At 37.1% G+C, this 13,252-nt stretch overlaps 1 protein-coding gene across 5 annotated transcripts in view; it reads left to right on the top strand.

The window, feature by feature from the left end:
* LOC124166367 (probable phospholipid-transporting ATPase IM) overlaps nt 1–13,252 on the top strand; it is a 567,585-nt gene that overhangs the window by 542,457 nt on the left and 11,876 nt on the right. For all 5 annotated transcript variants that reach the window (XM_046543855.1, XM_046543854.1, XM_046543858.1 and 2 more), the window contains 3 exons: nt 1,862–1,990; nt 11,017–11,240; nt 12,360–12,585. In XM_046543855.1, the coding sequence (XP_046399811.1) occupies nt 1,862–1,990; nt 11,017–11,240; nt 12,360–12,585 (579 nt within the window). The remainder of the gene's footprint in view (nt 1–1,861; nt 1,991–11,016; nt 11,241–12,359; nt 12,586–13,252) is intronic.

Genomic DNA, 13,252 nt, shown 5'->3' with positions numbered 1-13,252 from the left:
AGTTTAATTTATGAGCGTTGTTTTTTGTCTCTTTTTAGTACTTTATTACTTAACCCTTTGTCTAAAAATCCAATGTAAAAGATCTTCATGACTTTTTTGGATTTGATGCAAATAAATAAAAAATAAATAAATACTCTTAGGTTTCAACACTACTATCATTTTCAAGGATGGGTCAACTGATAAAATATTTCGTGCAAGACTTTTGAGAAGATATGCACATTCAGAGATTTGTAAAGGCCATATTGAAAGCATTAATGCATATTTAGAGGCATTTGTGTACAATACTTGAGAAGGGTTTGCAACAGTGTAAAATCAAATATTTTTTTTACCAAAAATAAGTGATTCCTTAAAAAAAAAGAAATTGGTTTTTATAAATCCCCATAAATCAGAGCTCAAATAAATTATGTGACTAAGTTTGCTAAAAATTAAATGCAAATGTTATCCTGAAAAGTATACTTATCCTCTACACCAACTCTTGATTTTACACAGTGCCCTTATATTGGTCCCTCCCAGGGGCACAGCTAGGGGGGGTTTCGGGTGTAGGGTAAGCAGGAGGTGCGGTGGCCCTCCCTTAGAAAATTTTTCAGATGATTGGTTCAAAATGGTGAGTTTTACGGCCTTCTGAGGGATATTTTATTAATATTTACACTATTCTATAAGTAATATTAATCCAATTAAGTGAAATAGGTTAAACTTAAAAATTTCTCTGAGCTCTGGGGGGGGGGGAGGGGGTTTATCCCCTAATCCTCCGCTGCGCCACTGGTACCTCCAACTGCTTAAAATCAAGGTTTTTTTTACTGTATTTCCATGAGGAGTGGGGGAAAGGCTCAAGCCGAGAGGATGGTAGAGTTAAGGATAGAAGCAAGGGGGTAGAATGGGAAGAGGATTAGATTTACAAGGATTTAGAGGATAGATTTACAAGCTTATTGTTCTAATAGTTGTCATTCAACTCAGGATTATCTACTATTTTCTTAAGAGTGAGTAGGAAGGTATTACCTAGAATTGTTTAGCTATAATGTGAGCCCTTATTATTATTTACTTTTAATTGGGAATTCAACCGTGATGTTAATATACATATATTTCCCTTATACCCAGTGTTAGAGATCCATAAAGGTATTTTTATGCTTAATTTCATTTCAAAATTATTTTGACAATATGATTGGTATTGTAGAAATGTGTAGGTTTTCTTATAATATGAATGCACATTTTTCTTTTCTAATCAGGAATAGGTTGTATTATTTTCTTTTGTTATTTCAATTTTTCAAATCGAATCTCTTTTAGAGTGCACTTTATGTTACATGTGTAGCCATTTGTGGATCAAATGTATGCCACATGTGGATGTGGATTGTAGGATTTCTGGAGCCTCAAAATCTCATAAAAAATATTAAGAAAAGAAATTACTTGTTCTTCCTCCTTTTTCCTAGCTAACATGATGTATGTAATGAGGGAAAATAGTGCCATCGAATGGAATATCTCTGCTACCATTCATGTGCTTTGAAATCCATTTTGTGATTTTGGAACACTGTGATTTTGACCCTAATTCTGGCTCTTAAAATTGCTTCAGCCATTGCCGGAAAGAACTTGGAGAAATTTTATTGAGGGTTGCAGAATTTACAGGACCTAACCAGTGTGGAGCAGGGTTGGCAAAGCAGCATGAAAATTACATTTGGGCTTTGGGTCATTGCTAAAAGAAATAAAAATTGAGACTAAATGGCACGTTATGCCTGGCGTATGGATATCAAAAGTTGTCGGTCACCGAAAAGTCGGAATGCATGATTAGCTGTAAATATCTGTTTGTTGGAGGGATCCATATTCAGGTTTAAGTTATTTAATGTCTCACTATCATCATTTATAATTGCAGGTAAATCAGTGATATGCTGTCGAGTAACACCCCTTCAGAAGGCGATGGTGGTAGAAATTATCAAGAAATATAAAAAAGCAGCCACATTAGCCATCGGTGATGGAGCCAATGATGTGTCTATGATCAAGGGTAAGAGCTTTATATGTTTTGGAATCTCGGATAATGTAGAAACCATATGTTTAACTCACAGTATTGGTCCAAAGGGGCATCCTAAAATTGGGTGGTTTCCAATTATTTTTTTATTGCCTAAATTGAAAGATTATTACTCCTGGAGTACATATTTCACGCATTTAGATTTTTAAATTTAGATTTTTAAATGACGATATCTATTTTTCGCGATGAAATGAAAAGTGAAAAATTTCAAGCGCGCGAAAACGCGATGGGTAAGTATGAATGCCGGGAAAACTCCGTGTGACGTCGTTCTGGTTCCCACTGCCGCAAGTGAGGTGACCTTGGGGCGAGGCTTTGAGCGCTGATACAACGCAGGATGCTAGCAGGTAGCAGAGTACCCTGCTAGCTGGTAGCGCTTGGCTTAAATAAGGATTATTAATACCTTATCAAACGAGGAAAGCTTTCCGACCTTAGCCAGTTTTAATAGGTGATTATTAAGACATGTTTCCCTGAGCTCTGTGCCTCATGCATGCATTGGTAATCTCAGACAATGTAAAACTCATAGCTACTCGTATAGAAACTAGGTCCCTGTGACGTCACGTGGAGTGGCATCGCATGGGCGCCAATCTGGCCTTTTTCAAATAAGGATAAAATTGACCATTGCCATTCGTCTAAACCGGTATTTCTAAAACCAAATAATTTGTATACAGTCGGATCCGGATTTAACGTCTTCGCATTTAACGTTTTTCCGCATTTAGCGTTTATTTTTTTGGGTCCCGATTCATTCCCTATTAGGACAATGTAAAAATTATCCGTATTTAGTGTTTCCGCATTTTGCGTTTTTCCGCATTTATGGTCGTAAAAATTTGTCCCGCTCAAGATTTTTTTGCTCGATTTAACGTTTTTTCATGACGGTTCATCCAAATATTCGAATTTATGCTCATCAACAAGAACAGTCTCATGAAAGTTTACCAAGAGTCGATAGAATCTACCGGGGAACGCTTCTTCAACTGCTTTCTTCCGCGAGCGCAGCGCTGCGACCTTCAACTCGCAAGCTGGGTGATTTGTCTTCTCGTAATGTTTCGCTCCCCTTCTGATTCAAAGACCAGGCACTTTTTGTATCAGATCCGATCTAATGGAGCAAAGTCATCCTTTAATAACCTCGAACTACCTTATCCTTCACTTCTTGAACTTGACTTCGATGATACGTGACGACTGATGACACGTCGAGTTATCCTCCGAGGGCCGCTACAATAATGTTTTCTCGTACCTAATGTTTTCAATTGATGGCTTATGCCCCTTTCAACTCTACTCCCTACGAGCAGTCCATTATTAGCCCAATATTTTTCTAGTCGGCTACTTTCTCTTTTCAAAAGAGGAGGCCCAATATCAATTGCGCAGTTCACTAGAAGATTCTTTCTGTAATCCATTCCAAGGTCAGTTTCCACGGAGGAACAGCGAAAGAGCAGAGGAAGCGTTTCCCCTGTCATGACCGTGAGTTAGAGCATTCTTTCCATGCAGAACAACATTATTTTACATCGTAATTTACATATCCCGGAGCCAATTTACCGACATGCGGCTGATTGATATCGATGTCGATTCAAAAATATCTATCTGGTGCTAACCCACACGGAAAATAGATATCTATAGATATCTATATTTTGTCTATTTTCATCTACGGATAGATGTATATCTAATAGTTGCCTATTAGACATCTATTAGATGTGCAGGTGACAATGGCTGGTTTTGGATCCATCTCCGAAAGTGTGTTTTAAAACGCGATTCTTGAGCTATGGAAGCGATTTAACATTTGATTAAGGGACATTTTTTTTGGTCCCTTACTCGATTGATTACGGACTTAAAAAATTTCGCGACGCGTAGAACGATGCGTGGCGACTATGCCAACTGTATCTACCTATATATTGTCTATTTTCATCTATGAATAGATGTATGATTCCATTGAATGGGCCTTAGTTTGGCTGTAATTAATTTATTTCCGAGTGTTATTTTAACAATTGTTATAATATTTCAAAAAAGCACAATTTCATCAACAAGATCTGCTGGTGTAGTGGTGAGCGTGTTTGGCTACGGAGTGGGGAACACAAGTTCAATGCCATGTCGCGGTATTTTTTTTGTAGTTTTCATTTTGATCATACGGCGACAATTTTTTCATTAATGTTAATTGCATCAAGCATGCATGAGAAAATTTTTTATAGATATAGATAAGTATAAAACAGATAATTAAATATCTAATAGACAACTACAGTAGACATCTAATAGACATCTACAGTAGATGTCTAATAGACATCTACCGTAGATATCTATTAGAACTGCTGCTATTTTGACAATAATATATCTAATAGATATCTATGATAGATGTCTATTAGATAACTATTCATCTATCTGTAGATATCTATTAGATATCTAATAGATGTTTATTTTCTGTGTGGGAATTAATGTCAAAAGAGAATGACAATCGGAGTTTTGACGAACTATCACGGTCCATGACTCAAAATAAATCGCTCATACTAGAAAAAAAAATCACCGCATACTCACGGTAGAATAGATGAGCGCGGAAAAATACGAAAATCCGGCAGGTATCCCTTGGTGGTTGACTTCGACATCATAACCCTGACGAAATTGCCAAACTCCAGAGGCACTGACAATTTTTCTGATGAAATCCAGTTTTGTTGAAGATTAAACCTTTTCACTTAACTTAAAGTTTAGCTAATCGTTATTCAAGGTCCAACCAAATTTCATTAAAAGCTGCAGAGAAACAAGGTGATCAGCGCGCCGCGTAAACAACTTCTCCTGGTTCCATTCGACCTGCATGAGGCCGCGGATATATGACACCGAATCTGGTGCCATCATCGAGTTGAATCACCATCGACTTGTACGCATACTAGAAATAAGATTCTCCTTTTTTGGATGACCTCGAAATCCAAAATGTGCGCACGGGAGGCTTTTTAAAGGCTCATAAATCCCTCGTTTCGCCGAGGCAACAGAAAACGCTAAGTTGGTATAATTCCAGAAAATCTCCCTTTTACTAGATATTCGATAGTTTAGATTTCGGGATTAGCGATCTTCTGCTGTCCCTTCATTTCACTCATCTTTATAGATGCAATGACGATTTTTCGAGTACCTACTACATCTTTTCTTATTATATTATTAAATGCTATAGTCACCTACATGTCACTTTTACAGAAAAAAATTTAAAATTTCATCGAGACCACTGAAATGTACGTAAAAATGGAATCACTAATGTTCATAATAATATTCCGTGTGGGAATGCTTTTCAGTTGATGCATATTAAAATTTTCTTAAAATATTTCTTTAAACAATAGGGTGGTTTCCTATTATTTTTTTATTGCCAAAATCGAAAGATTATTACACCTGGAGTACGTATTTCACGCATTTAGATTTTTAAATGACGATATTTATTTTTCGCGATTAAATGAAAAGTGAAAATTTTCAAGCGCACGAAAACGCGACGCGTAAGTATGAATGCCGGGAAATCTCTCCGTGAGACTTATTTCTGGTTCCCGCTGCCCCCCTGTGAGGTGACCTTGAGGCGAGGCTTAGCGCTGATAGGACGCAGGCTGCCAGCGGGTAGCTGAGTACCCTGCTGGCTGGTAGTGCTTGTCTTAAATAAGGATTATTAATTCCTTATCAAATGAAGAAAACTTTCTGACCTTAGCCAGTTTTAATAAGTGATTATTAAGACATGTTTCCCTGAGCTCTACGCCTCATGCATGCATTGGTAACCTCAGACGATGTATAACTCCCATCTTCTCGTATAGAAACTAAGTCCCTGTGACGTCACGTGGAGTGGAATCGCATGGGCGCCAATCTGGCCCTTTTCAAATGAGGATAAAAATGGACCATTGCCATTCGTCTGAACCGCTATTTCTAAAACGAAATAATTTGTTTATTATGAATACCCTAATGGTGGGTAACGAATCGCAATCAATGCTTTTCATTTTCTTTGATGAAGGAAACTACCCTTTTGTCATTCTCTCATTACTTATTTTTACTACCCATTTTTTTTAGCTGATTCCTGAAAAGTATTATCCAACCTTCATAGGGCTGAAAACACTTAATCAATGAATTTTTTGCTGCATGCAGCACCTTTTAGTTACGTAAAATAATACTTTTTATTCATAAAAAGCCATTTCAATCATTACAGACCGTAAAGCCTGAAAAAAATGGCAGGTCCGCATTTAGTGTTTTTCCGCATTTAGTGTTTTAAAGTTTGTCCCCCCTGAAAAACCTTAAATCAGGATTCCACTGTATTATGAATACACCAATGGTTGGTAATGAATCGCAATCAATGCCTTTCGTTTTCATTGATGAAGGAAACTACCCTATTATGTGGGGTGTTCAGGGGGGGAGAGGGTGAAGTTGAATCTCACCCAATCTCATGTGGGGTTGAGGGGGTAATATGACCTGGCAATTATCACGTAATTTTTTTCCATTAGAAACAGAGTAAAATTATGATATTAGTAATATTAAATACTAGTCTGAAGTAGTCTTAAATATAAATAATTTAAGAATCAATGACAAATCCAATGCAATCAAGCATTTATTAATGCATTTACTCTGGAAATACGTTTTACTCTGAAAATACGAGTTTTGAACAATTTCATGTGAAATTAGAGGGGGAGGGGGTCCAGCCAAATCTCACGATATCTCACCAAAGGGTAGGAGGATCCAAAAATTGCTGTAATCACTTCACTTTACTTATGGACGAGGAGAAATTAATGGACACTAAGAAGATCTGTATGTAAACGAAAATTTTCCAAGAGGTATTGAAGAAACATTATTAAGCTTGGAAATAGAATGTACAGTATTAAGTCAGGGATGGAAAATAAAAGAAAAATCAAAGGCAGTGAGTGAATTTTCAGTAGTTTCGTTCATGCCAGTGATATGTAGGAAAAATAGAATAGAACCCATGAAGCTTAACTCGGGGTCAAAATGTAAACTGAGTTAAACTGCAGTGGACCAAAATTAAAGTTGTCTTGGTAGAAAACAAATTACATTTTTCTTTTTGGGGATGGGGTTGGTGTGGTGCTTAGAGTTTTGGCTTCCCACCCCGTGGGCTTGGGTTCAAATCTTGGCAGTGGCAGAGAATTTTCAGAGACTGCCTGATCCCTGCTTGAATATTGTGTGGAGGGCATTTCAAGCGCAACATTCCGTCCGTCGGATGGGACGTTAAGCCGTGGTCACCAGGGCACCTTTCGTTAAGGGCAGGCCTATGCCGACACTAGGTTTCTCTCCACCCTTTCCTCCCTACCCTTCCCTCATGGCGCAAATGACCTAAGCTGTTGATCGCCTCCTCCAAGTACCACCACCATTTTTCTTTTGACTCCGATGGCACCATTTGCTTTGGCTTTCAATGGTATAGTTTCAACACAGACTCTGATTTTTGACTGTGCTGATGTTGGTATTCAATTTTCTCTATGGTGGGCTTGTGTCTGAGTTGAAATTTTTTATTGAATTGCAATTGAAATCAAAGATTAATGTTTTACAATTACAACTTAATACGATTTATTTTAACATGAAGAACTGTTGACTTGAAAAATTCAACTCCCGTCTGCCTATTGCAGAAAATTCACAGGAAACACGTTTGGTCCCACTCATGTGAGGAAGCGTTCCTCATGCTTTGCAATCATGCAGTGCTGACAGTTTAATGTAGCTGGTAAAGATGGATAAAGGGGTGAGTAATGAGGGGAAAAATATTTCAGAAAAGGAATCTTTGGATAAACAAAACAAAGTTTCCATTGAGTGGAAAGTATTGATGACTTGAAAAATATATTTAATGTTGTTTTATTACCAGGGGTTGAGAAATTAATGCGTGAGGGTAAGCGGCAGCTATTGGGCAAAATTCATGTAAACATGTGTCTTAAAGCATAATGATGGGTATGGGAGGAAATTGGTACAAGATAAAAATGAGGAAAATTGAAGGGAAGGTTACATCATCAAAAAACTATTTGAAAATTTGAATTTTTTAAAACAATATACATACTAATGATTATTTAAACTTCATCAAGAAAGTCCATATAATCTTTTTCAATCCAAGGTCGTTATAATGACACACTGCATTCTTTCATATCTTCTTTATTTCCAGAGATATACTCTAATAAGAGGACAATTTTTTAAAATTGCAGTTTTACATCATTGCAATATCTTGTAATCAGTTGCATGCATTACAAATAGACTTTGAAATCGTGGAATACTATTGGATCTCCTCCAGTCTTGAAACGCAAAGGTTCACACGTTCAGTCCCATATGCATTCGAGTGGGCCAAAAAAGGAAAGTGTCAGAATCAAATTGCATTATTACAGAAAGGTTGCTGATTGTCTCCATGATTACAATGAAAATAAATTTGAAATAGGACCATATCTCCCACTTCTCTATCTCTCTCTCGAAAATCTCGATCGAAATGTCATATTGCTTTTTGAAAAAAAATGCATAGATACCATTCTCTTCATTCAAAAGGCTTTTCTCAGGATTGTACAAGAGTTGTAGTGTTGGTGTTGGATTTAAGATTGGTTTTTGGCATTTTCTAAAGGGCCTGTGTCTTTAAAATAATATATACTCCCAAAGTAGAAGGGCATGTTTTGTAACAATGAGTGACCTTACATTCTTTATTTTTCTCGTGTGAAGTGCAATGCTCACTACCCTGTAATATTTGGGTATGTAGGAACCTTCAGCGGCACTATTCTTCCATCTATCTATTACTTCTCTTGCTTAGCAATTGCCTACAGAAAGGGTCAAATGGGACAGTAAATTTGAGGAAAAATAAAATGAGAATACAAAATGAAATTTTAAAAGAAAAAAAAACTTTTTTTAGTATTTGTTCCTATATGTGCACCATGAACCTGCTATATGAGTGCAAAAAAAAACAAAAGAAAAATGTACCTGGGATCAGCCAGTTCAAGTTGATTGTTCTTGCTTGCCCCATGGATAGGAAAGTTCCCATGACGGAGAGAAATTTTCTTTACCCACAATTATATCATAGAATTGATAAATTAGGTACATTATTAAAGAGCAAAAAGATTAAGAAGAGGCTGGCAAAGAATGTAAAAAAAGAGGGTGGTAAATTCTCTGGAACTGTGGATAACACTATTGTAGTTCTTGAGGTACACAAGACAGATACGGTTACTAAAAACTTAATTGAAGGGAAATCTGCTACAACCAGTATGTTATGTTATATTATATCTGCCTCTCATTTGTCTGCTCTTCATAATTGCCAAATTCTCTTTCTTTCTGTCTCAGCAGGAATGGAATTTGTACTCTGAATATGTTGTACTTTTCTTATCTTTAGCTTCTAAAGAACAACCTATGTGCTCAGGAAACAATATGCATTACAAAAACTCTTGAATTAGATGGAATATCATTGGTCAGTAGGAGGTGCTATGCCTTCCTAACTTCTTATTCTTGTTTTTATGACAATTTTGTAACAAGTTCAACAGATTCAGGCTTCAATTGGTGGAAGTTAGACATATTTAAATAAATAAAAGATCGTAGCACTTTTCCACAAGAATTTTTATAGCGTACAACGCGTTTCGGCTCACTGAGCCATCATCTGGTACAAGACACTTCAGAACTTGTGCAAATCCCTTTTATACCCTTGAGAAAGGAAGGGGGGGGGGGTAGGAGAAGATTTGACATCTTTGAGGATGGGGGGTGGGAACAGGCGTACAGAGTAAGGACAGTGGGAAAAGATACAACTACGGGATGTGGAGAACCCACGTTGGAGGGAGGGTTCTAGTCATAACTGTAAAATGACGACACGTGGGGAAGAACCATAGCAAAACGGGAGGAGGGGGTGTTGAGAAGACTGAAAAAAAGGGTGGGTTAGGGTAAAAAGAGGCCGCGTGTCTTTTGAAAGTGAGAGGAGTAAGTAGCGACGCAGGAAAAGAGTGAGGGTGAGGAGTCCCTTTGGGTTAGCTGAGAAGGAGTGAAAGTTAGGAGGGGCACAAGGGAGGAAATTGCCAGCAAAAGAAAATGGTCAAACACAATACGTAGAGAGGGTGGGCGGACGGGAAACACCTCGTGGATGTTGGGGTCACTTAAGGCGTGGGTGAGGAAAGAATTTCACCATTTGTTTTTGGGGAAGGGTATCTTTAGGAGAGGGGATTGGGTGAAAAACACTTGCTCATTCATGAGCGTATTCATATCACTCTGTACAATTTCGAATTGCTCAAAAACATCAAGTCTTGTGCCCTTACATTCTAAATGTAGAATTTCAGGTTTAAAATTACAACAATGCAAAGTCTGTAGAAGGTGTTTGGCGAGAAGTGACGTTTCTTCCCCATTTTTCCAGCACCTTCTATGTTCTTTCATTCTGGTAATGAAACTTCTGCCTGTTTGACCGATGTAACACATGTTGCATGATTCACAATTAACTTTGTAAATGCCAGATTGATGGATGGAATCTTTTTTGTCTTTGTTACGACACAAAACTTTATTGAAAGTGTAGGGGTTGTTAAAAGAGACATAGAATTTATTTTTGGGGAATTTGCGAGCAAGCCTATTTGATATTTGTGTCGTAACAAAGACTCCCTCCTTTCTCAAGGGTGTAAAAGAGATTTTCACATGTTCTGAAGTGTCTTGTACGAGATTATGGCTCAGTGAGCCGAAACGTGTTGTACGCATTAAAAATTCTAGTGGAAAAGTGCTACGATCTTTTATTTATTTAAATTTTGTTACATTTTATTTATTTTTGGGCCAAAAATAGTTATTTAAGTAAAAGAAACAAAATGATTAAGAATGAGTTTTAATGTAAATTTATTTTTTTAATTTATCTGGATGCTCCCAAATTCTTGTGAAAATCTGCCCTTGTCAGACAAGCAATAGCCCAGTCTATGTTAAAAAGTTTTGGTTAAATGGTTTAGCGTGCTAGATGATCTACAGATGATATGGTTGAGAATTATTGCTTCTAGTGAGTTGTCTTAACTGCAGTATTTTAATGGTTGAAATGATTTTCTGGAGTTCATCATCATATCTTTACATTGAGGAATTAATTTTTTGTATTTCAGCTGCCCATATAGGAGTGGGTATAAGCGGTCAGGAAGGAATGCAAGCAGTGTTGGCATCAGACTACAGCCTTCCCCAGTTTCGTTTCCTGGAAAGGTTGCTTCTTGTTCATGGGAGGTGGTCATACTATAGGATGTGCAAGTTTCTTCGCTATTTCTTCTACAAGAATTTTGCATTCACCTTATGCCATTTTTGGTTTGCCTTCTTCTGTGGCTTTAGCGCTCAGGTAAATATCATTGTTTTGTTGTAGCACTCATGTGATGTAAACTGTTTGCTGCAATGTGATTTTGGTGTGTCTAAGTTAGTCAGAAATTTTTTCATGGTGGGTGAATTTATTGTCAGATATTCACCACTGACTTTTTGCCTTTTTATAGATTTTTTATTCACAACTGTTATATTTCTCCCATTTTTACTGAAAATATTGACAATAATAGGTTTGTATGGGGTAATATTCATTGGAATTGTATGACTAAGGGGTAAATAATCCATGCAACCAATCTACACAAATCTCCTATTTACACACAATGAAATAGACAAAGTTAAGAATTTCAGTCCCTTCTCTTTTACTGGGGTAAAAATTTAAGAGTTTCTCCTGCAGTGAATTAGTTTATCGGATAAAATATTCATTCCTTTTAATATATTTCTTCCTGATTTTATGAACTTCCTTCTTATGCAAATAATTTTGTTTGGTTTTACTTTCTTTTGTTAATTTTGACTGAACTCAAATCAATAGAAAGTTGAGGGGAGACAGGATACCCTGTGTTTGACCCTCTCCAATAGATTCTTAGTGATATATGTGTCAAAAAAACTATACTAAGTAAATGGGGGCAGATTTCTCTTGTACCTGTACCTGGTTACATTAATGGCACCAGGGTCGGGACTAGCAGTTGGGGTGGGCAAAGATCAGTTAGCCGCCCCCCTCCAACCCCTGCAATACATCCTTAAGCTATTTTTTGAGATGGCATAGTTGCATAGTTGCTGTATATTTCCTATTAAGAAGATTTATTACATATTATTATTTAATAATTTATAAATTAAGAATATTGTTAAAAACTTAATTAGAAAAATTAAACAACTTTTCAAATTTTGCCGCCCCCTGAAATCTGCTGCCCAGGGCATGTGTCCCTTTTGGCCCACCCTAGTTCCGAGCCTGAGTGACTGTGGGGCAGTATACTGAGAACCAGTGGAATGGCTGTTCTCTTATAATTAGTCTTAATCAAATGGTGCATTTTAATGTAGAAGTTTTTTTAAGATTCTATTATCGGTAAAATATTGATGTTATCGAGTGGAATATTTGATGATGGTAATCGTGTTAATTACCAATTACTCTATTGTTTCTTTTCAGACTGTATTCGATCCAATGTTCATTTCCGTCTACAACCTTTGCTATACCTCATTGCCTGTGTTAGCGCTTGGTGTTTTTGATCAGGATGTGAATGATCGAAACAGTTTAAGTTACCCAAAACTCTACTCCCCTGGTCATAAAAACCTTCTTTTCAACTTGAAGGAGTTTCTGAGAAGTGCATTACATGGATTCTTCACATCTTGTGTCTTGTTTTGTATTCCCTATGGTGAGTCTAGAAAGTATTTTTTGATTACTTGATAAAAGAACGTGGTGCCGTGTTATGATTTCCTCCATATATTTTGCCATTGTTTAATCTTCTCATTCTTTTACTGTCTTTCAATGAGCATAATAATTTTATGAATATCTTTATTTATACATAATGGAGGGAATCACTTGTGCTGGGTATTCTTGTAGTTTTTTCTAATTGTGGACAATCTAGGGCTCTGTTAAAAGTTATGGCACCTGCATGAAAACCCATAGTCCATATTGACGACTGCTGGGAGAGAGGGGTGTGGGTGAAAGTGACCATACTCTTGAGAATGTTTCTGAAAATGTACTTGCTGCCAACCACACGGCACTTTCTTCCTTTGTATGAACGGCTTAAGATAAACATTTCTAGGGTGGCCACCCTAATAAACCTGCCTTTTGTCAGAAGCCTAGAGCGGAGGGAATTGTTTGCCTTCCACTCGGAACAATCTCCCCCACAATCACTTTCCCTTTTCTCCCTGCTGTTCCACGCATTTAGGTGCCAGGCACTATCAATAGAGGTATGTCAACATATCTAAATGTATTAAGTAGGTCTGTTTTATGAGTATCAATTTGCAACTTTCCAGTTTCTTTTTCTTATCATGCTTTATTAAAGTTTACCCTGTTGGGTGGAGTTTTTTGTGTAG

This window comes from Ischnura elegans, chromosome 10 (assembly GCF_921293095.1).
Source record: "Ischnura elegans chromosome 10, ioIscEleg1.1, whole genome shotgun sequence".
NCBI classification, from domain to species: Eukaryota; Metazoa; Arthropoda; class Insecta; order Odonata; family Coenagrionidae; genus Ischnura; species Ischnura elegans.
Note: the sequence above shows the minus strand (reverse complement) of the source record. Positions and strands in the feature narration are given on the sequence as shown.